The sequence below is a fragment of the Talpa occidentalis genome, unplaced genomic scaffold (assembly GCF_014898055.3).
Source record: "Talpa occidentalis isolate TD23 unplaced genomic scaffold, MPIMG_talOcc4v2.1 talOcc4.6, whole genome shotgun sequence".
Taxonomy (NCBI): Eukaryota; Metazoa; Chordata; class Mammalia; order Eulipotyphla; family Talpidae; genus Talpa; species Talpa occidentalis.
In genome coordinates this window covers 79,955,884-79,981,139 of record NW_023604972.1, presented here as the reverse complement: position 1 = coordinate 79,981,139, position 25,256 = coordinate 79,955,884, and the positions used below count along the sequence as shown (strand labels likewise).

At 35.4% G+C, this 25,256-nt stretch overlaps 1 protein-coding gene across 7 annotated transcripts in view; it reads left to right on the top strand.

Moving 5' to 3' along the window:
• Positions 1-25,256, top strand: part of LOC119260262 (cAMP-specific 3',5'-cyclic phosphodiesterase 4D) — an 832,289-nt gene that overhangs the window by 564,867 nt on the left and 242,166 nt on the right. Inside the window, exon 1 of one of the 7 annotated variants that reach the window (XM_054687943.1) lies at positions 3,258-4,031. The exons of the other annotated variants lie outside the window; for them this stretch is intronic. Coding sequence (XP_054543918.1) covers positions 3,967-4,031 — 65 coding nt within the window. The 5' untranslated portion in view covers positions 3,258-3,966. Of the gene's footprint in view, positions 1-3,257; positions 4,032-25,256 lie in introns of those variants that run through there. 7 annotated transcript variants of the gene reach the window in all.

The following is a 25,256-nucleotide window of genomic DNA, read 5'->3' as shown; positions in this document are numbered from 1 at the left end:
TCACCAGAGACAAAGTGGGGAACAGAACAGGCAAACTGACTGAAATACATTGCTGAGGGGAGCAGCAGGTGAGGCAGGAGAGGTCTGTTGCACCATGTGGGTGTCTCCCTGGCTGACCAGGGATCAAACTCATGCCGCAGAGGTTGCAGACAGCTTCATAGTGCTGTGCTTAACCCCTTGCACCACCACGGAGGCCCGAGTTTGTGTTTTTAGAAAAGTTAGATAATGAAGAAAAAAAATCAAGAAGTGGTCAATGAACTACTTATAATAGCCAAGATTAGAAACAACATAGGTATATCTAAGGACAGGTGAGTGGATTAGAAAACGTGGTATGTCTATACACACTGGAATACTACTCAGCTATTAAAAAAATAAATGAACTTTTGCCATTTCCAACAATATGGATAGAATTGGAGGGGATTATGCTAAGGAAAATGAGTCAGAAAACATAAGGCAAATTCCAAATGCTTTCACTTATATATGGACTATAGAGAAACAAAACAAAGTGTCAGGCAAAACCAAAGCAATAACAAACCTTGGAAATCTGACTGTGGAACTGAGGCTATAAAGAGCTGGAGTGGAAGAAAATACAGTGGGTGGGCAAAACAAATTATAGGACTATGGGTGCCTTGGTTGTGGGTGTGGTGTGGTGACATGTATCTAAAGAAGTGTGATCCTACGTCTGTGAATCACACACAGTGTTGTAAACCCACGTTACCCCAATAAAATTTTTAAGAAGAAATGATATAGTTGAATTGCCAATATGCCAAAAATTATGGAGATGGTGTCCAAATGTTAAGGCTTTGTAAGAAAGATCATAGTACAGATGGCAGTTTTATTTAATAAACATCATACTATCTGGTGGTTTGATTCAACCATGGCTGGGGGAGAGGGGGAATCTCATTTGGATTACCCCAGTGAACTTATACATCTTCGTATAGTCCATTGAAATATTGTGATGACAATACTTGAATAGAAAGGAGTCTATATAATTCAGTACATCTGGGGAATGCTAGGAATTATAGTGATTTCTGAATCAAATGCATGTTCTTCAAAGTCCTGTAGGCAAGGACCACGTGGTTCTCTAATGTCTAGTCTCTTCAGATTCAACCATCCTTCCCAACCCTTATACATCATATGCTTGTTACTAAGGAACGCCAGGGCAGTATCCTATCTTTTTCACTAGGAGATGTTTTTAATAGGAAAAAATACAGGACCTGAGGTTACAAAACAGTGTTTCAGAAATGTGAAATATATCCTTTGAATGGAGAACGTGTTGTGATATTGAATAACACTATTAGGTTATTTTTCATTCTGTCACTACCTAAATTTTCGAGGTAGAAGAAAAATTTAAATTTCAATAGCCTGATAATATTGCGTGACTTTCTTTTTCTATAATGGCCACCTTGGGATACTGTTCCAAAAGGCTTTGAGCATTCTGGTTATTTGCATACATTGTCAAAGTCTCCACTTAAACCTGTTTTCTTTGAGGATTGGTTTTTCTTTTGGGAACCATTATACAGTGCTTCAGAGACACCCAATAAGTGAATTAGGAATTTGAGAGAAAGGTTCTTGGACTACATGGAACATTGAGCAACTAAGTGAAAAACAGCGCGCTGGGCAGCCTTACCTCTGATGTGTATGTGACAGCAAACGGAGTGTCAGTGAGCTAAGTAATCTCACTCAGACAGAGCGCTTTCTAAGAGACAGAGGAACAGGACTGATTAACACAGGGCATTCACACATTACCTTCTGTAATCATTGCCATTTTTTTTCTGAAATGGCCACCAGAAGATATTTGATCAACCTTACATGGAAGAGAAATATTTGAAATATATGGGAGTAGTTACTTACTTTTCCTAGTTTTATTTATTTTGTTGTTGTTGTTGTGTCCTTTCCCACATTAAATTTCCAAGGAGAAAAAAAAAATACCTTCTTCTGTATGCAACCTCCCAAAATGCATATTTTCACATACTTTCTTTGAATTTCAAAAATTCGTTATTGGTTAACATGCCTTAAAGGGCCAGCAATATACTAAACATGGCAGAGAGCTAGGTATGCATGAATATCCCTGGGCAGTCATAGGAAAACAAAAGTTTAAGGAGATAATTACATGGAAAGTAATGTCTTGGTATTTACCTTGAGAGGTTTGGGGTCACTGAGAAGAGAGTCAATCACAAAAGCACCTTGAAGCATGCCTGGAGGAGGAGTTGAAGGGTTTGTTGTAATAAGCAGCCAGAACCTCTGGCTGGGTGCCTTACTACATTAATTTTCCAAGTACTTTGGGTGGGTCACAATTGCACTCCAACATCCTGCCTGCAAATGCTAAATAAATACCAGGTTCACGTCAGACTAAAGAACCAACGTACTAATGTCATTTAAGAATTAGAATGCTAATTATTTTCGCTTGATAATTCTCATCCCAAATACCTGAACTTGGCACACCCAATCCAATATATATCCTCTGTGCAAATGTTCAGAGAGATAGGTAGGATCGTCAAATATCCCTTCTCCTTGGAACAATTCAAATCAACTTAGATTGTATCTATTATAATGGAATAGTTTTATTTCAAAAGCAGGAGGGGGTCAGGAATATTGAGAGAGGATATGAGCTCCCTTCTTCCTGAAGAACTGCTAAGAATTAGCAAAACCCAGAGTTTGTGCATAAAAGTCAAGTCAATTTGCATATGAATTGCAAAAAGAAGTAAGATTTAGAAAACGCTGGGCAAGGGGACAGCTTCAGTACATGTAGCTACTTGTCCAGCAATAACACATTCGATGTTTCGGTTTGAACATTCCAGCGCTACCTGATGCAATGTTACTGCTACACTCTGTGGAATTTTTAAAAGGCATTTTGCATCACGACAACCAACCACAATGCGTGGCATTTCATTAAATATGCACAAAATGAACGTCTGCTAAATCCTCCATTTCACTCAATATTGTTTATGGCAAGACATTTTAGTTTTCAGGGTGAGACCTTGAGAAAATTACCTTTTTTCGGGGTGGGGGGAAGGGGATAAACAACTCAAAGGCAAAGGGGTGTGTTAACTTGTAAAGGTGCTCAGGGAATTTCAGTGTGAATAACGCAGACACCTCATTTCCCAGAGGAGGAAATGGTTTTATAAAAGTTTTGAGAGGACTCTTGTCTGCTTGGCTGGGTTACAATCTTGGGCTCTGGCTGGCCTGCCCCTTAGCATTGTAAGTTTCAGCAATTGACTAGGCAGGGCCAGGCGCTGGTTTTGTGTGTGTTTTTTTTTCCTCTCACTTCCCTGCGATGTTTTGAACTGCCTTCCTACAGACGTCATACAAGCCTTGAGGAGTACTTTCTGCCTGGCGAGATTGAATGATAGTTCTCATTCACAAAGACTTGGAGTCACAATGTAAGCAGGGGACACAAGTGAAATTACATTCACAGGTAAAAGCAGTGGCCCAAAAGCAGTGTGGAGAGCTTTGTTCCCTGGCTGACTTCTTGGCTCCGGAGAAGTGTTTTCCTGTGGTTGCCCTGAAATGGAACTTCCCTGACAGCTCTCCAGTGTCACAGTACCTCGCGGTCATTTTCTTTTTCTTTCACTCTACCTGAGTACTTTCAGAGTGGAAACCTTTAAACCTGTTATTATGGAATCGCAAAAAAGATGAGATCAAGTGACTCTTTCACTGTGTTGGTTTTCCTTGTGACCAGATGAAGAATAGATTTCAAATGCAGTTCCTCCCTTGGCAATGCAAAACAGAAAAGAAACTGTCACTGCTGAACAGCCTAGTGCTGGATTAAATTCAGTCTGAAAGAGGAAAGAGCTCCTGTGTTTAGAAGCGTCCCTATGTTCTGGATGGGGGCAGACGTTGGACTCTGGGAAATTTGGATTTCTTCAAGCAGCCTCCCTTTGGAAATGGAATATATTTAAAACCGTCTTTGTAGAAAGACAGCTGAAATGTGTTAATCAAAGTACTTGGAGACTTTTTTTCAAAATGAGCATTATTATGAAGCCAAGATCCCGATCTACAAGTTCCCTGAGGACTTCAGAGGCACTTTGGTAACGCTTTTCTCTCATGCTTCTCCCTTTTTTCCTTTTAAGATTGACGTAATACTGGAGTATTTAGTAATTGCTCACGAGGTTTAAGAGTTGGGTGTGAGGTTAAGGCTTTGTAAGAAAGAGCACAGTACTGATGGCAGTTTTGTTCTCTGTTTTATGCGCAATTTTATCTGTTCTAAAAGACAAAGGTCTCCACTTCTTTTTTAACTCCATGTGGACAACATGTGGACTGGTGATTGATTATCTTGAGGGAAGGAAGGAAGCTTGCAAATATGTTGGAAATTTAGAAAATGAAAACTTGTCATTTTTCACTGTCTTACTTGGTTGCTTGTTTTCTCATCTTTCTTGCCTGATGCAGGCAGGCTGATAGTGACAGTCTTGCCACTCTCTTTAGAAGATAACTCGACTTTTATCGCAGATGTATTAGGAGCATTAACAGCTTTATATACCTTTATTCGTGTGACCAACTTGAATTTAACTGTGTGGCTAAGTGTTTACCAAGATGGCTATCATTTTATCACCTTCTGTGTTGTATTTTGTTAATAATAATCCCTGGTAATTATGTTTTTTTGGTAATTTTAGTGTTTTTCTCCTAGTGAAAATTATGTTAATTTATTCTAATATTTCACGCTACTCTTACTCAAGTGTTTGATATGCTCATATGCGAATAGTCTCTAAAGAGTATTTTCCCAATAAAGTGATTTTTGTGTCTAGAACAGACATTTACAAATACTTTCATAGGTTAATCTTATTTTATCTTAATGACAGATTATGCAATAGTAACTAAGCTCAATTTTTAGAAATGGAAATAAAAGCAAAGATCGAGGGTAAACGATTGGGGTGGGAATAGGATGGAAACAGGCAGGCAAGATGTATTGCATATAATGATATGAGCAGGAACACATATAGATACACTCAAATTATTTGCCTCAGGAATTCAGCCCAAATTTATTTGTCATTTGCTGTTATTATACTAGTGCATTATAATGGATAGGTAACAAGAATTGCCGCTTTAGTAGTATTTCTTGGGTTTTAATGAACTATAGGTGAAGATTTTTGTCTCTCATGCCACAGTGATCCTTATAAAATAATGCATGTAATATATTTCTTCTCGAGTTTCTTAAGGTTTGTATCTGCAAATAAATCTCTATGTTTCTTTTATGCTAAACAGTAAGTACTAAGAAATACTTATAATCCTTTTATTACCAGAGCTAATGTAAACCTCTGACATGGGTAATCAGAATTCTTAAAATACATAGATTTTATTAATTTGTGACTTCTATCCTGTGCATGTGAAAACAGGATCTGATACTTGAATAAATAGTTTCTAACCAACTTACTTCCCCTTTTGCCTAGAGTACATGGAGACATATTTCTAAATTCAGGACTCAATCACAAATAATTATTTCATTTCAAAAGACTTGTAAAATTGACATCCTTGTCATATCCCATTTTTATCCATGACCATTCTGTTATTCTAAATTATATTGTTTTCATAAATAAGTAGGAACACAATTTAAAATATATTTTTAAAATATTGATTTGTGAATGTGTTTATCATTACATTTAATTTTAAATATTTTGCATAGTGTTTTGATCAGAATGGTTTTTGTGCAAGAAATAAATGTCTCTCTTGATACTAATGATTCCTAAATTTAACTGCATACTATGGAAATTTCTCCAGTTATTAATCTTACATTGGACTTATTACTCATATAAGTGTTTGGGTATATCACTGCTGCCTCCAAATATTTGACCTATACTATGATTGCTCTAATTGCAGTTTTATTATTTTATAATTTTTTTTACTCAAATACTATATGCATATGTATTTATTTATATTTATATATGGCAAAACCTATATAGATTATAGATTAAGTGTATAGAGAAAATATGTATGCATGTGTTTACAAACACACACACGTAGACACATACGTATAGCTATATATTTTCACCATTACAAAAAAAAAAAAAAAAACACGCCTCCTAGCCTTTCTCTCCCTGTGCCTCCGAATACTCTCTCCCTGTGCCTCCGAATAAGCCCAAGAGTTCTATAGGACAATATCTCCTCCTCACCAGCTTTTTTATTCTAACCTTTGAACCCCGGTCTCCAGCCCCATTCCTTTTCAAACACCAAAGCCAACTTCATCCTGTTAACAGATGACATCCCATGCGAGAAACCTCCTGATTTACCACTTATTCTTTTTCTTAAATGATTTTAATTCATTCTGAACTTCAGAATTCTTTATTCTTGAGGACCCATATTTTGGTTCCTTGTAATTCTACTTATGTAAATCCATTTTATGTTCCCTGGCCCATTTTCTCCAAAACTGTTTGCTTTCTCCTCAGTGGCCTCTAAGCTAAATGCTACTTTTGGATGCTTTCTATCTGCTTTCTGCAAGAATCCAATGCTTCAAATTACTTTTCCTTTCCTTTTTCCTGTTCTCTCCAACCAGTACCAAAACAGCAATCCCACTCTTTTTTTAATAGGTCTTATGAATTCCCGTGAGACAGTCACAATTTTAAAAGGAATTTTATGGCAAACACATAATGATATTGTATGCCCTTCCTCTTAAATAACCTGTTCAGAAGAAAAGACATAGTAAAATTTTATGAATTAAAAAAAAATAAGAGTAATCTTGATATTAATCTATTTCCTTATAATTACCACAAATGTTGTGTGTGTGTGTGTGTGTGTGTATTTAAGCGGACTGGTATATGTGTATACCAGTATATGTGTGTGTGTGTGTGTGTGTGTGTGTGTGTGTGTGTGTATTGGGTATATAATTCACTGTGTAGCTACTATTTGCCAGGTTCTAGAAGAATGTGATTAACAACTCTAGCCAACCTCATTTAAAATCCTATATGCATGAAATTGAGAAAAACTTAATGTATGTATTTTCTTATGCTCATAAAAGTATTACGTTAACAAACTTGAGTGGGTCATCATTTCCCTTTCTTTTCCAGTCATTTTAGTAATAATAGTCTATCTTTAGATTCTATAAAGATAATAATATGGAAGTTATAGCTCCATAAATGGTTGAATTTTACATGTGATAAATTCAGATTTAGTCAACAATTATATAGTATTACTAATATTATAATATGGCATTTTACCATTTGCAAACATATCCAACAGATACTTCTCATTACTATAATATTTATGTCATTCAGTTCAATTTAAGTAAAAATTTATTAGTTATTCCAAATAGAAATATAAAGAGAGCTTTGATCAGTAAAACTGATAATTATTATGTTTAAGATATTCATTGTGGAATCTGGGGAAAAGAGATGCTATCATCTAAAATATGATCGTAGAATTTCTATAAAGCAAATTTTGAAGCAGATTAGTGAATGTGTACAAACTGTATTAAGTTTATACATATATACAAAGTTTGGAAGGCTCGATTCAAGCCTTTGGTAGTGGTTATCTTTTAAGGTATCTATGACAGGAATGGAAATAGGAGAGACTTTTTTTTCCTTCTGTATTTCTATATTACATGATTTTTTTATCAAGCAAGTATTAAACTTTATATGTGGATATGCCTATGAGTCCAGTAAATAACAGTTTGATGAGTGAGAAAAATGAACATTTTAATACTGTGCATATTTTCTCAGGTAAATGATTGTATTTTCTGCTTATTTTCTTGCTGAAGCTGTAAAAAATCAGGCTGAGAATTGTTATTTTTGTCATCAGTCACAGTGGAAAGCATTTGTTTAGACTGAAAATGTTAATTTTATAATTGAGAATACAAAAGATATAACAACATTAATCAATATTTTGGAGGGAAGATTATTCATTATTTTTTTCAACTATCGAATACTCAACCATTATCATTTTAGGCTTAATTACATATCTTAAATAGTTGTTAATACATGTTGCATGGTTTGCTTCATTTAGCATATCAGGATTTTTCTGCTTTTCTAATAATAATTCCTCTGACTTTTGAGTATCATTTATGAATGATAATTGTGAAGAGAATTTTATATACAATAGCTTACTTAGTACTTCTATCAATAAAGGAAGGTGTTGCTAATGCAAATATTTTTATGAAATTTACAAAAGATTTTTATTAATTTTTTTACATCATTGTTCATTTTTAAACAATATTTGCTTACCCCCACCCCCTCAGGTGTAGTCCCCATAGAATTTCCTTCACCAGTGCACCATCACCTCAGTTCCCTGTGCTCCTCCCTCCCTCCCTCCCTCTGATTCCTCTCCTGCCTCCTCCCCTGCAGGATTTCTCTGATTTATAATTGTCTGTTTTCGCTTTGTTGTGTTTTGTACTGTTACTATTTTTTTACACTGATACCTTATTTGGTCCCCCTATGTTCCTGTTATAAGTGAAACCATCCGATATTTTTCTTTTTCCTTCTGGCTTATTTCACTGGGCATAATTCCTTCTAGCTCCATCCACATTGCTGAGAATGGCATGGTTTATCTTTTTTGATTGCTGAATAATATTCCATTGTGTAGATATACCACATCTTTTTGATCCGGTCATCTATTTTTGGGCATTTGGGTTGTTTCTAGGTTTTATCTATTTTATGGGTAAAGAATAGAATCCAAGAGGTGCAAGAATTTCAAGAGGGCCATTTAACTGCAGGGAAGACAAAGATTAGAACCCCATTCTGTCTGCTCAGAAGACAATGAATATTCTGTTTATTTCAGCATGCTGCCTCACTCTACTCCCTATTAAATCATTTTAAATGAGTATATAGTTTTCTATCTTGTGAATATATGTAAATGCATGAAAATATTTGATTAGATTTTAGGTGACTGGAGAAATAAATTATAAGTTGTCTGTCTAGAAGTATGATAACCTATCAAGTCAAAGGCTGAATTTGGGTGTTGAAAAATGGATGTTTGAAAAACTTTTGTAATTATAGCTGCAAAATTTATATAGTCTCTAGAGATAGCAAATAAGGTCATATGTTCCTTGTTACAGAGAAATAAAGAGTAAAAGGTCAGTCCCTCCCAGTTTTGAATAGATGGTCTTTCCAATTATGCTAGCAAGTTATGTTTTGTCCTCTACACGCTCTGTAAGGCTTCAGATTACAAGTACTATGTTTCAGATGTTGTATGAAGTTTCATGCTGTTTTAAATCACCTTTGAAAAGATGCAGATCTTCCTTCCTAAGTCTTTTATCTTAGAAGCTTTTGTAAAATGCAAAACAAATGAAATTTGTGTATTTTCTGCTTGTCCAATATGCACTGTGACTCGGTTCAGGAACGTGCCAACATTCCAGACTGGTTCAGAGTTTTGAAAATGAGATAATTTTTTTTATCCTATTACTTAAATTTATATTACATCTGTAATATAATAAACCTAGAGATACACAGCTTTTAGATGGAGTGATTAAGATCCCTTGAGAATTATTTGTAACATAACTAAGAAAACAGAGTGGATCACAGATAGGTTTACTTTTTAAAGTCATAAATTATGAGAATCCCTGAAAAAAGTCCTTTGTCCATACTTCCCACTTGACCCTGGAGAAGCCAACTGTTCTTCAAGAGTCAAATTTACTCATCTGTAAAACAAAGAGGGTCAGCTAGATCAGTGAATTTCAAACATGTGTTTTCAGTGAAACACCTTTTACAAATAAAATGCTTATCTAAATATGACATATTTAAAATTATATCTGACATATAGAAAAAATTTCATATGTATGTAATATATGTAAATTTGTGCAAACATACATAAAATAGTATAATAGCCACAGAGTTTGCACCTTTATTCCCACTCCAAATCCAGTCTCTATCCTTGCAATACCTCTAGGGTTTCAAGGAATACTGTTTGAAAACCGCTGAGCTATTATGGTAAGATCCCTTATTGTTCTGCTTTCTGTAGTGCTCCCTGCCACTGGAGAGTCATCTCGGGTTTTGTGTCTCTATATGGACTGGAATAAACTTGCTGAAAATTGATTTCCTAGGAAATTTAATAACAAAATTGAAATACGTATGCCCTGAAAGATTTTAATGGTATGGGGCTTTCATTTCCAAGAAAATACAAAAGAGTTATAGTACTAAGATTTATTTATTTCATTTGGCACTTTCTTACTTTTTTTACAAATTTATTGTAGACTTTTATTGGAAAATCATTGCTCTTTAAATATGTGCATAGCTGACATATCATGAGTTAACATTGCAGTGGGTAAATGGTGAATTGGCATTGAATTCTATGGAAGAAAGACATTTCTTTAATCTGGGTGTTTCAAAGTGGGATTTTCATCTGACTTTTTTAATCCTATCACTGGTGAATTAGATTCATAGGTAATATTGACATGTGCAACATTCTTCTCGGTGACATTGAAATGTCACATTGCAACAACACTTAGTCCTAACTGTGACTCTACTCTTTTTTTCCCTATTGATCTGGGAGCTCCATGGTTTGGGCCTTGTCACTAAAATTTGCCTCTCTACAAAGGTAAAGAAACAACTCACTTATTAGCCACTCTCTCAGTCATTACAATCATATAACATTTTTTTTTTTTGAATCAGAAGAAATGAGGACATGAACATAATTACAGGTATAGCTTTGGTTAGTCACAGCTACACATCTAGCAAGATTGAGAAAAAATATATTATGAGATGAATCTGAAGAGGAAGAATGTTAATGAGGTCCCAAGGAGTTGTTCACTTCCTTTAGGGGAAGATCTCTGAGGAACATGTGTAAATATTCTGAGTAATGTTAATACTAAACAAAATTACTAACACCTGAATTAAGGTTACAAGAATGGAACCAACTATGTTGATGAGAACTGTAGTCACAAAGGAAGCAGTCTTAATTAACAGCCAATATACATTTTCCAGAGATTATCCAGAGGGGAAAAAAAAAAAGAGATTGAAAGTATATTGGAAAATGAATAGCAAAGTAAAGTAAGGTGTACTCTCGTCAAAAGCACTAAATCCTTGCAGGGATCAGGGCCTATAAGAAGAGGTGGGGTACTAAAGATGGAGCAAAGTTACTGTGAAATATAACCAGGTACGATAACTAAAGGGAAACCATACCTATGTTACCATAGCTTTTAAAATGCTTAGTTCTGTGATTAAGCTTGGCCTAAACTAGGCAGCCCTTCAAAAGAATGAAGAAAGGGGAGAATCCTAGAACCAAGGCAGTCTCTAGCATCTTAACATCCTGGAAGAAAGGTAATGATGTGGATTGAGGAAGTAGACAGAAGACTAAACTGCTCCTTCAGAGTAAAAGAAAATAATAAGGGGAAACATGTAGGGGAAGAACTGAAGATGTGTTGCTGGAGATGCAGAAGAAAAGATCAGAAGTAAGGCCAAGAGGGAAGAATTCCGACCTATGTTGAACTTGATCTCCACCATCTAGTGCCCTCCCCTGTTTGACCACACTGACATCTTCTGGGCAAAAGGTGGCATCAGTGAACTTGAATATAGAGGGCCTTTTCCCATTTCATCTTAGTCCTAAGAACTTCTGCTAGAGGATAAAACAACTTTTCAAGTTCTTCTATTTTCCTACTATACAGCAGGGAGAATATGACATTAGAAAACTCACACACTTAGAGTGCAGCTTCTAAAACTTCCTTACAAGAAATGGTTTTACAACCCACACAGTTAAGATATTTGTTACATCTCATTCTAATCTCACTTGTTTAAATATTAACCCATTTCTTCCTAGTTACTAGTGGATGGAGGAATAGTGAGTCAATAGATAAGGAGATTCTCCTTTATGACGTTTGAAAACTCTTGGTGAATGACTTCATGGTTTTTTATTTCGTATTGCAAAATATTCATTTTGAATTGTGAAGTAGACGGCACCAGTGAGACTTATTAAAAAGAAATGTTTCAAAGATAGTTTCAATATGGAATTGTTTCAGGCTTACCACATAGAGTGTTCCCATTGTACCTAATTCTTCTTCCTGTTTAAAATACATTCAAAATGAGAAATTCAACTCCTTTTAATTCCTGTTCATGTATATGTGGAATACAGAAAATCATAATTCCCAACAGCCATGATTTCATTCTATTGTAGAGCAACACCTAATTTTTTCTGTGCTCGGGGAATTTACGTGGTACACTACCTTAGTTAGAACAAATTGACCAATGACATCCCATTATGTGAGCAGCCATTTGTGGAATGTCTCCTCTGATACTGCGACGATACTGCGACTTTGTCATGGAACAGTAGGTAACTGATGACAACTCAGTCAACAGCTAACTAAGGCACAAGTCTTCAATACATAGTGATCCTCAGAGTAGTAACTGTTGTAATGGCAGAAGATGCAATTTTTTTTTTTTATTTCCTTTTGTCAGATAGTGGATTTCGTGCTGTGCACTTGTCAGTTAGTTTTGTCCTAAGAACATCTGTGTGAGGTAAAATGAAATCACACAGCTCTGCAAGTCATGAAGCTAAAGAAAACACTTGGTCTGTTTCTAAATCCTGCATTTGTTTCATTGCTATTACTGTTATCCTTTTTCTGTATATTCCCTTTTCTCCACTATCTAGATAGTTTTGGGCACAGTTTTGGCCTCATTGTGTTCCAGAAAGTAGTCAGCAGTCTGGTATTTTCACCTTTTCTTCCTGTGTTAGATTGTTCAGGTTTCTCCTTTTAACTTTGTGCCTCTCCAGAATGTGTTTACCTTTTGTATTTTGTTTGTCTTCTTTCTCAAAATGTGCATACAAGCCTTCAAACATGCACCATAGGGATGTATCAAAAAATAGAAAATGGACTTTGATACAGCTTCTTTCTTTACAGTGCTTCACTTGTTCCTGACGTGTTCAACTTATCGGCCCTCTTCCCCCAATCCCACTGTAAATTGCACTGTCTTCTTCCTCTCTGGTATTCTGCCAGTAAATAAGACCATAAAATCTTACAAATGAAAGGGACCACAGAGAGTAACCTATAATCTAATTCTTCCCAATCCTCACCCCCTTTTTGGAAGTCGAACCGTTTTGCCAGTAACATTCTAGTCAAGTAAGGTCACGAAAAAATTGACATTGTTGGAAGCAATATCAGTGTTTACATGGTGAAAGATTTATTGAAGAGAGATTTTTTAAAAAACTGAAAAACAAAGTTTGAATATACAAAGAGAAGTAAAAGGAGGCAGATGTGTTAAAGCTATTCTATTATACTTTTATGGGTATTTCATGTAATTCTTAATCTTGTATCTCTGAGGTTAACAATGCCAGGATAATTGTCATAGCTCCCCCCCAAATTGGATTGGAGTATTATGCGTGGAGGAGCGTAGGTTGAGACTGCAGTAGTCTACTGCAGGAATTTCAAGACATTTTGGCCAAAATCTTTCCCAGAAAACTTAACTGGGGTCACTAAACATTTTGAAAGCCACATGGCTTATGAAGCAGCTAAAATTCATGTTTTGAAATTTTAACCTCACTCCTCCCTGATCTCCCAATATATCTTGAGCAGAACTAAAAGTCATGACAACTGCTATTTACTAAGTGTTTACTATGTGACCCCATGCTGTGCATTTGACAAGAATTATCCCATTAGATCCCTGTCATAAATCCTATGAGGCACCGGTTATTATTATTGTTTAACAGATAAGAAAACTGATGTCAGGCCTCCCTGGTGGCACAAGGGGTTAGGACACAACCTATGAAGCTGTCCGCATCCACTGCATCATGAGTTCGATCCCCAGCCGGGGAGCTACCCACATGGTGCAGCAGACCTCTCCTGTCTTGCCTGCTGCTCCCCTCACCAGTATATTTCAGTCAATCTGCCTATTCTGTACCCTGCTCTGTCTCTGGTGAATCCTCTCATTCCCCCACACTTCTGGCCTGTACCCCAGTTCTTATATGCATAAATACATCTTTAAAAAAAAAGAAGTTGGACGTGAAAATGTCTCTTTTCGTTGTTGGAAAACTCCTCTGAATCTTCCAGTGAAGCAGCCCTCAGCAGGGATTCAATGGGAAAGGAAGGAGCCTGTGCTTGGACACACTGGGTACCTCAGTGTTAAGACTTTTCTCCATGTAACTTCCCTACTGGGGGCCACCTGGTAGTTCAATCTTACTGTCATCTCACTTTCAGCCTTTCCCTACCTCTCCAAATACCCTCTCCTCTAGTCCTAATGTGCATTATTTGTAATTTATAGATTTATCTTCACAGCTAAATCTCATCATTTTCCCCAGGCCCCAGACTAGGTAGGACTCCTGTTTAGTCCACCCTGCCAGTCTAGCTTGGCAAACTGAGCTTAAGCTTCTTTCTCTATATGTTTCTAGAAAGACAACAAGTCAAAAATGAGATCTGGTCAGATTTTTTTCCTGTGACCCTGAGTGTCACTTGAGGATGAACCTTAAAACATAAGGGTCTGGAAATACAGAGAATACATTTAACTTACTGAATCAGACAATATTTGACAATGTATCTAAACATTTTGTTATGAATAGTTACTAATAAGAATATGTAAAAGCATAACTTTGCTATAATTAACTATATTGGGTTAACAGGTATGATTGAAGGTAGAATTAGCCACCTTAGAAGGAAAAATTTGATCACTAGACATTCTCTGAGGCTTTTTGCTTGGAAAAAAAATAGTCCCAATTGTTTATCCTGAGTCCTGTTGTTAAATTTGAATCTAATTGTATAGGAATTAGTAAATGTTTCTATGGTAATATAAAAACACAAACAAAAGATACCTCCTGTTAGCAAAATGCCCTTATAAGGGTGTTTTTAGAATTGAGAAAATCATTTTGCATACGTAGGGAAGAAATTATATCCTTACCTTAAAAATCCATGTGAGGGCCAACATCTTTCTCATGTAAATAATAAAAGAATTAGAAAATCCCCATTGTTTACAACCAAGATGAGTAATCTTTTTCATCCATAGCAGTTAGTAGCCAGATGAAATACAGTATTGGGAGCTGATGTGTTGGGACTTATCGAGAGAAAGGACTACCATCATTTGGCCATGTCCACCGGAGACATGCATGTAGGAACAATTCCCATTAAGTTAGCTTTTAGCTTTACCACACTTGTGGTCTTAAATATTCTGGAATGCTAACAGGTTAAGGCCTAATCCTCAATAAGAGAGGTGATTTGATTTGATTTGATTACCATACAAAACAATTTTTTGACCACTTACCCATTATGTCTGATGATATGTTTTTTGTTTTTGTTCATATTTAAAATATGCAACCTGGGCCTCTATGGTGGCACAGCGGTTGAGCGCTGGGTTGCAAAGCTGCCCACAGCCTCTGCAGCGCCGGTTCAATCCCCGGCTGCTCCCCGGCCACCAGAGGAGGGTCCCACATGGCGTGCAGACCCCTCCTGCCTCCCGCTGCTCCCCTCAGCAGTGTGCTTCGGTCCTTCTGCCTGCTCTGCTCCCCGCTCTGGCTCTGGTGAATTCTCTCACCCTCCCGCGCTTCTGACTGTACCCAGTGCTTGTATAAATAAATAAATAAATCTTTAAAAAAAATAAAAAAAAAAAAGAATTTATCTCCCTCTTTTAAAAAATAAATAAATAAATAAATAAATAAATAAATAAATATGCAATCCTTAAAGATGAATTTTATTTTTGGTAGCTCTTCTATTCATTGCAAAAGTAAAGGTGTACTTTTCATTGCTTCAGTTAACAATGTTTATTAAACCAGTTCTGCACCAGGTACTCTGGTGGCTGTTAGAGAGACAGTGATAACATTTATAGGCCTCACCTTCATAAAACTTGCAGTCTAGTGATTTTCTGAAGTATTCCTGAGGAGTAGTAGATTTCTACTTTTACCTCCTACTATATCCCTGGAATAATTTTTACTTTCATAATAAGGAGTACATTTACAGCTTAGAAGTATTTTAGATACTTCAGAAATCCAGTGGTGTACAGAATAGTTTTAAAGCCTCACTACTTGAATTTGGGGTGGGGTAATATGAAATAAATCTGGAGTATTTGATTTTTTTACACTAAAATATTTTCCCTAGACTAGAGGGATATTTTCATTCTAAATAAATTGTTTATTTAATCACCTCCTGACAAGGTTGTGTTAGCCAAGTTAAATATTTAAATTTATTTTATTTAAATAAACCTTAAGACCAATAGCCTCATTTTTATTTAAATGATTTTTCAAAAAATTTTAAAATAAAATGTATCAACAGTGAAATTTTAATGTAATTTTTCAAAATAAAATGTAGAAACTATGAAATTTTAATATATGTGGGGAGGGAACCTCAGAAAAAATATCTGGGAAGAACAGAATTTTAAACAAAATTATTTATAAAATTAATATTTAACATAATTTAATGCATTACCAAGATGTCTATCTTCACAGATGCTCTCCAAGAGACTTTTGTTTTTATAGATCCTAGTTAAAATTTACAAAAATTTTTGAGGGCTCTTTTTCACTATTAAGGAAAAAAAAAAAAAAAACATCTCCACAAATAACTGCTGCTGGCTTATTTGCCAGTTCTTTAAATAAACTTATTTTACTATTAACCAATGTTGAGTACAGTTCTAGTCCCCTATTTGGCATGCATAATCCCCCGCTGTAACTGCACTAATATAGGTAAGACCATTTAATCAAATCGGACCTAATAGAAACTTTTGAAAGAACTGCTAAACACCAGATTCCATGAAGAGAATTAGAAGAAAATGGAATTCTTGCCACTCTGTAGTTGAACACAAAGGATTTGCACCAGAAAAATACCATTCAACAATGGAAAACCTGTTGGACAACAAAATATCAAATTATTATTAAACTTTTACAGTGAACCCTAATACTCCATGACCTGCACTACTAATTTTGAGCTCAGTCTAACTTCAAAACATATCCTATTTAGTATACCCTGCCTTTTCACGACATAAGATGGGAAATTTCAAAACTCCTAAGACATTGTTTATAAACTTTATAAACTATGTCTATAAGATTTAATTGAATTTTCAATTGACTTCTAATTTGAATCTTTCACTCCTCCAAGCTTTATACCTAATTTATCTTCTCTACTAACTAGTTTTTGAAGGTTATTTTTTCCTCTTATGGTTTTAATTTGTTGACAATTTGACTTTCTCTGTAAACTGGTGGTAATTTTATGTAGAAAGCACAGTTTGTTTCTTTTAAATTTGACAGTGTGTCATTTCCTAACAGGGAAAAGTTGTCTGAATTTCTGATATTCAAAGAAAAATTTCAGATGATTCAGTAAACCAGAGAACTTTTTCAAAGCACCAAAAACAAATTAACTGCCATTTGTGTGTTAGTGAATGCATACCTAAAAAGATGGATGAGGAGTATAGACAGCCGACCTAAACATATAAAGTTGGGCCTCCCCAAATAAATTGCTCTAGGCATTTCTTCTTGTTCACTCATTTGCTTCCTAAATATTGCATGGGTATGATATATCCTATAAATTTAAATTTACATTAAAAAAATTTAGCTTTCAAGGCAAGACTTAAATACCAAGTGAATATCTTAGAATCCTCTGAAATATTTTCACATAAATGTTGATTTAATGTCTTGTTTGATTTTCTATTTTCATTAGTGCCCAAATTTAGAATATGAATCTTTTTTAGGAGGAAAAAAATACTCTCAAGACAGCCTTATAAAATAAGTGACACGTGTTCTGTTTTAGGTAGACAGATAAAACAAAAGGTAGTACCTTTCATGTCAACTCATATTGGAGCTTGTGAGTTCTTATAAAGGGAATTATAGGTGGGAAAGGAAATTAATTCCGTGAAAATGTTTATGAAGTTTGATCTCAATCTTAGCAATTACTTACTTGTATCCTGAATAAATTCAATCATAGTGGTGGGGGAAAGAAATATTCCTTCTAAAATATGGCATTATATGGTATTTGACTAAGAGGAATAATTGTTAGAAAATAAAGACTGGTTCCTCGCAATAATTCTGCTGATTTAACAAATATTTGTGGAGAAGTCTGAGTAACTCTGTATTGTTTTTCTAGTAGGAGGGTAGCTAGAAAGTTATGCTAGATGCAAAGATACTTAATCTAGAAGCTTTTAAAGAGAGTTCTTTTTCTCATTTATCAAAGAAACTCATATTTCTTTTACAAAAAAGAAAAATCCACTTAGTAAGTTTGATATATAGTAACTATATATAGTTATATACTTATATATAGTGTATATATACTATATATGTAGTTACTATATATAACTATATATAGTTAATTTTACTATATATAGTAAAAGTTAATGTCTAGTTTTATACCTTGATACCATTTCGATGTTGAACCTTATCTTCCTGACTGCAAACTCTTTCTGCTTCTTTAGGGGCTTAGGAAAACCTAGTTTGTGGTGACATAATAGGGCTTGAGCAATTGAATTCAAGGGCAGTTTGGCATTGTCCACAGTGTGTACTGGAGATACAGGAGGCTTCTGAAGTCAGCTTGAGTTTAAAATGAGGCTCCTCCATTTACAACCTGAGTGATTCTGGACAAGAGCAAAACTGCTCATGGCATCTTGTGACGGTCAGATGAAAGAATGCATGGAAGGCTCTTGTATGGCCCAGTGCTGGGCACATAGCAAACCAAGGGCATGTTAGTCATTTAGGATAACTAAGAGGGAAAAGCTATTAATATTTTCTTGTTCATGTTTTCTTGTTAGTTTTAAAAAACTAACAAGTTATTCTTTTTTTAAAAAAAGATTTATTTGTGCTTACAAGAACTGGGGTATAGGACAGAGGTATGTGGGGTGAGAGAATTCACCAGAGACAGGGGAACAGAACAGGCAGATTAACAAAATACACTGCTGCGGGGAACAGTGGGCGAGTCAGGAGAGGTCTGCTGCACCATGTGAGTTGCTCCCTGGCCGGGGATCGAACTCGTGCTGCAGTGGTTGTTGACAGCTTCATAGGTTGTGTCCTAACCCCTTGTGCTACCAGGGAGGCCCAAAACAAGTTATTCTTTGATACAAGTTACTAATCAAGGATGAAAGAATTTTAGCCATTTTCAAAAGGGTGTATAATATGATGTCTATGATTTTCACATAAAATCTTTCGTAAGTGAAATAATAATGGAAAGTTTACTGAGAACATGCCATATCAGTTCTAGGTAAAACCCAATGATTGTTTAAATATAAATATGCATACTCTTGACTCAACCTAAACTTATTTTACTAATTAAATTTACATAAATGTAGAAGAAATCAACTTCACTTCTAAAAGCTATACTGAAATCTTTGTTGACATAGTCTTCTTGAAAAATAAATATTTTTTTCTAAATATTACAGTATTTAGCAATGTTACTTTTGGTTTAATTGTTAATACATAAATCCTGTCTATTTTAATAGTAGCCTTCCATGACACATATATAAGATGACAGAAATATAATTGCTGTTTTATAGAAAATAATTCAATAAGACTGTTTAAGATACCTTTCTACAGTTTTGTATATGGTAGTTTCCATATATATTTTGAATAGACAAATACATATTTAGGATGCAATGGTGCCTTTCTTCGCTGGGCAAAATTTATCCAATGAATAAAATGATTTCTAATGCATTAAATTCAGTGAAAGAAGATACAAATAACTAGTTAAGAAGATAAAGAGAGTTAGAGAGAGAGAGAGAGAGAGAGAGAGAGAGAGAGAGAAAGAGTCTCCTGGGATCTACTTTAGTTGATGAGATGAGAACTGGAGGACATAATCAAGTAAACATCGGGGAGAAAAGGATTGTAGCAGGTACAAACACCTAGAATACCATGTAGGTATGAAAAGCAGAAAGAAAACCATCTTTTTCAATCATTTTAAAAAAAGGGAAAAAAAGGAAAGAACGATCTCTAAGATCTTGATACTTATGACACTCACTTTCAGATTTCCAGTGCAAAGTTGGAAATCCTGACATGGCAGGTTCCCCACTGTCAAACCTAGTTGTGTGTTTTTGGCTGCGTTGTTTTCTACACATACCTGTCTCCAACCTCTGGTGCTAGAAGTCCTGAGTGCACTAATGAGCTGAGGTCAGAGCGCCTAGAGATGGAAGGAAGGCCTCTGGAGTAAAAATGCCCTACAGGATGTTGTTGCTGCTGCCAATCTCTCCTCTTTATTTAAAGACTTAAGACTTTTCTAAGAGTTAACTTGCTAGGGCATTTTATTAGTTTTAAGGTCTTTGCTTTCAGTGCCTCTTGCAACTATTCTTAAAAGTGATCACTAACATCTGTGTATCCTCATAGCACATTTATCTAGTCTTTAAGGAGTAATTCGCCCACAAGCAACCCCTACTGAATTCTCTTTTTCTATGAGAACATGCAATTCAGAGTTTTAAGACTCTGTGAACTAAATTTACTTGGGATTTCAGTTCAAAATGTAATTAGTTAGGAGATAGATGTATGTAAAAATGTCCTACCAACTAACCAGAATGATTTTCCCAAAGGGTATATTGTTGGTCCTCAGCTTGCAGGGTAGGGCAAGGCCACTGTGACAATGTGAATGGTGCAAAAGACAGAAATTCCATCTGGAAACACTCTCAGGGAGACACATGTGGTGTTCTGTTCCCCAGCCACCCATGAGTGCTACATAAATGAGTTCTATCAAACAGAAAGTACACTTCTGACCTGTAGTCACCAAACCCTGCCACCAGTCACCACAATCGTCATCCTGTATTCATCTTCCAAGTTCTCAAGTATATCCTAGATCATAAAATGATGAAATCATGACAACAGTGCCAACCCAAAATAAGTAAGTTAAGGTTTTAGTGTGAAATATGCTATATAACATTCTAATTCTTTTGACAACCAAATGTTCACATAAAGACATGTGACATGTGGTATATTAATTAATTATATCTCAATAAAGCCGCCTAATGGTTGAAATACTGCTTGAAGTCTAGATAAATTTGCAGTAAAAAGAGCAAGATGCTCTTCGTGTACTGACATGTTGTGAAGTGAAAAATGCAAAGTGCAGAAGAACAAAAGTATAAAATGTGCTTCTTTTTGTGGAAAAGGGGGAGACTGAATAGAATTTATAGTCTCACTGGTTTACAAAAACAAACTCTAAGGGATATGCAAAGTAAGCTAATGAAAATAGATACCTGCGAATTTGAGTATCATCTTTTTAAATAATAATAATAGTAATAACTGTTAACATCACCTGGTAATAGCTTCCTGACAGCACATAAGAGATCTTCCTCACAACTACACAGCATGCCATGAGCATCACACAGAAATTGTTCAGGCAGTCCCACGCTGATTGACAGTTAGGCTGTTTCTAGTCTTCTGTTACAAAAGAGGCTGCAGAACATTTTTGCACATATATTTATACACCTACTCAAGGATATATAGTTAGAACAAATTTTTAAAAAGGGAAGGAGTTGCTAGATTAAAGAGAGACAGTGTAAGAAATCCATAAGATAATATACCCCAAAGATACTCCTTAAATTTGTTGACAGCAGTAGCAGTTGTAAAACTGTTTAGTTGCAATTATTGAGCAAAATGCATTTTTCTTGAAAAATGAAATGGAGCCCTATGATTTTACCATTCTCTGTCATGAGAGCTTTAAAGAAACACAATAAGGTCCTTTTAAAAGAAATTCAGACAAAAACCAAGTGGTTTATTCTACGTAAGCTTTGGAACTTGAGCAAGAGAAGCCTCCTTTTAATAGGCAAGAATTTATTTGAATTCATTATGTGGTTTCCCAAATGCTGTGCACATTTAAGTGACCTTTCAGCCTCAAAGTAGGAGTCTCAGAGCATAGGGATGAAGGGAATCTCAGTTTCAATTGAGATAAATATCAACTGCCAAGACCGGGTTAGACTATTTGAATTCCAAGAGGCAAAAACTGTCATCAAAAGAAATGGAAAACGTCAGGGGCAGCAATAAACTTGGGAAAAATTAATTGTGTGAGGTTTTGATGGTGCAAAGAGATATGATTGAGTGTTCATGGAACACAGGGCTATGTTGGGATGCGTTCCTCCCTTTACTTCTTCTCTCCCTCATCCTGGAGTTGTTTTGAGTGAGTCTATGTAATTGCACTGTCATCTCCACTTAAATGGACATAACTGGGCAGAGTAAACTGTTATTAAATGTGGTCAGGGAATGGTAGGTGTTAACTAACAACACATAATGATTGATAGAATAAGAGTTTTTTTGAGGAGCTTTATTAAGATATAATCCACATACCATACTACTCATTCATTGAAAGTGTACAATTCATTGATTTTTAGTATATTCACACAATGCTGCAACCATCACCATGATCAGTTTTAGAACATTTTACCAACTTAGATGAAACCCAGTACCCTGTATCTATCACCCTCCACCTCCTCCTCCCACCCTATTCTCAGCTCTAGGAAACTACTGATCTACTTTTTGTCTCTATAAGTCCATTCTGAATATGTCATGTAAATAGAATCATGTATTATGTGGTCTTTCAGGTCTGGCTTCTTTCACTCAACATCGTTTCCAGGTTTATGTATGTTGAAGCATGTGCCAATCAATATTTCATTCCTTTTGATGGACAAATAATATTCCATGTATGGATAAACCACATTTTGTTTAGTCATTCCTCAGTTGATAGATATTTGGGTTGCTTTTACTTTTAGTTATCATGAGTTACGCTCCTGTGAGCATTTATGTAAGAGTTTTCTTGTGGGAATATATTTTCACTTCTCTTGGACACTTTCCTAGTAGAGGAATTGCTGGGTCAAAAAGAACCTCTATGTTTAACTTTTGACTGTTTTCCAAAATGGCTGTACTTTCACTCTATTTCAATGTAGGTATATTTTTAAATGAAAAAAATAAGTCTAAATATCCCCATTTATGTAAAAATGCAAAGGGTTTTGACATATCATGAATTCTCCTCACCAGAGTTTTTTCGTCATGGAGATGAGGTAACTCCAAGTTACCTCACTATGGAGATGAGGTAACTCCAAGTTTAGTAATCAGAGGTAGAAGAAGGCTGAGTGCTCACTATTTTGAACTGGGGGGACTTTGTATCCACTGATCATTTTTCAACTGAAATAAGACTTTTTTAATGCATAAAAGCAGACATGTATTTTTGTTGGTACTTTCTGACACTGTTTGCTAAGGCAGAGAGCTGTGCTTTGTATCCCTTATCTGCTCTAAGAGATGTCTGGTGCTGCAAAACCCACTTCTTGCCATCGGCCCAGTTTGATGTCATTTTTAGTTGTGAGGGCAAAAATAGAATGAGTGCTCTTCTATCTTTAAGAGCGAAGGTATCATTTGAAAAATAGACATTGTTTGGTTCTTATTCTAAAATAATGTTTCCCATATGTCTTATACAAATCAGTCCACATCAAAGGCAAAAAAGAAAAGAAAAAGGCTAGGACGAGTATCTGGGTGAACCCTAGGGTTGAGAAACAAGATACAAGTGGAAAACTAAGCATGAAATTTGCAGTGTTAACAGGCAGGGCTAGCCTTGTGGAGTCCTCCGCAGTGTGCTGCACAGCCTGTCCGAGTGTCATTCAGCCACTGAAAGGGTTAGTTGCTCCCACACAGGACCCATCGTGTAGCTCTGAGACAGTTTGGTATTTTGTTTACTCTCCTGTATTCTTCAAAACATCAGCTGTCTTAATGTGGATTTTTCTATTTCTCTAAGACAAACTAGAGTGAAATGTGTTAAACAGACCAGAAGATTCTGATTTCTGCATTTAGCTGATTATCTTGCCCTTATTAAGTGATTGAAAAATACTCAGATCATTTGCTCGTTGATATATTCTTTCTTGCATTCAGTATTTATTGTCCATTCAGCACTACTAGAACTTACCAGTCACTCCTCACTGAAGATGATGGCTTTTTCCATGGTGCCTAGAGGGCATGTTTTCTGGCTGGGAGGAGAATAGTTTATCATTCTTAAAGTTTGCTTTTCGAATTTTGAAAATTACATTCCTTTGGTTCACATAGTCCTGCTATAAAATAAAAAAAGATAACATTCATGATCATATGAGCTTGGCTAAAAAATACAAGTATAAAAAGGTATTTTATAAAAATTGAATCTTTAGAAATCATGTAAAATAAATGGGTTTTATCAGAAATTTATAAAACGATATTCCTTAAAGTTAAAAAAATCTTTTTCAGAAAAATAAACCCACAAATGGAAATCAATACATATTTTTTTAATCATTGTCTACGTCCTGCTGTGGGAACCAGGACTATATTAAATGTGGTAACTGTGTTTGGGGAGGGAGGAAGGTTGTTGATAGGATGAACAAAGGTGCTACCAGAACAATTACTGCATTCAATTAATTTGCCTATTAATCTCTTCCTGAAGAATTAGGGAAAAGTGTTTCTATATACCATTTTATTTTAATATGAAAATATCTTAAATCACAAAATGTATTCTTTTCAAATCATAATACATTTTCCCTTAGGCATGACTGTTGTTTATTTTTAGAGAAGACACTGACTAATCACAGAAATTTTTCAGAAATAGAGATTTTGCTGCCATGAGCAACTGGTAATTCATTTTCCAGAGTCAACAGAATTAACAAAGACTTGTGCATTATAAAAACCTAACAGTTTCTTCCCTTATCCAAAAAAGGGGCAAGATTATTTTGACATTTTTGTGTATAATGTGATTATACAATGTGACTCGACTATCAATAGTGATCTAATGGCAATTGCTAAAGACATGGTTGAGCGGAGACTGTGTTTTCTGTAGTATGTTGGGAGCACAGATGCCCAGTGAGGAAGGCAATGGTAAGAATATCTCTGATTATTTGTTCCTTTCTGAAACTCATTCCATACTCTCATTTCTCCATTTACAATCTGATAGTATGGATTAATCACTTCCCGTCATCATTCGGTCATTGATTGATAAGGCATTTGTGGAGGGGAAAGCAGTGACGTTGGTTAGTCAAGCCAAGGCTTGCAGAGGTAGAGTTGCCTGCACGCTGTCACAGTGCCCTCTGCCTGGAACCAGAGCTCCAGTCGAGAATGCCAGACACCAGAGTCTGTGCCCTTGACCTCTCCACTGTACTGTCTCCAGGACAACATGCCTTGTGGAAAACTACTTGAACACAACATTTCAAATAACATACAGCACAGTACTAGCTTGGCACCAAGTCAAATATGAAACATGTTTTTCGCAGAGTCTAACTTCATTCTGCTTTTGAAAACTCCTTTGTATTTTATTCAACAAATAAAAACATTATTAATTTAATATATAAAATATTATTAATTTTAAAATTCTTGCCATATAATCTGCAAAATATTTACACTCAAGGCACTAACACCCACATTTTCTTTCATTAAAATAATTTTTTTCATAAAAAAGCAATTCCTATGTACTCTGGAATCTTTTAAAACTATAAAAAAGATAAGGACACAAGTACAAATTGCTCATAATC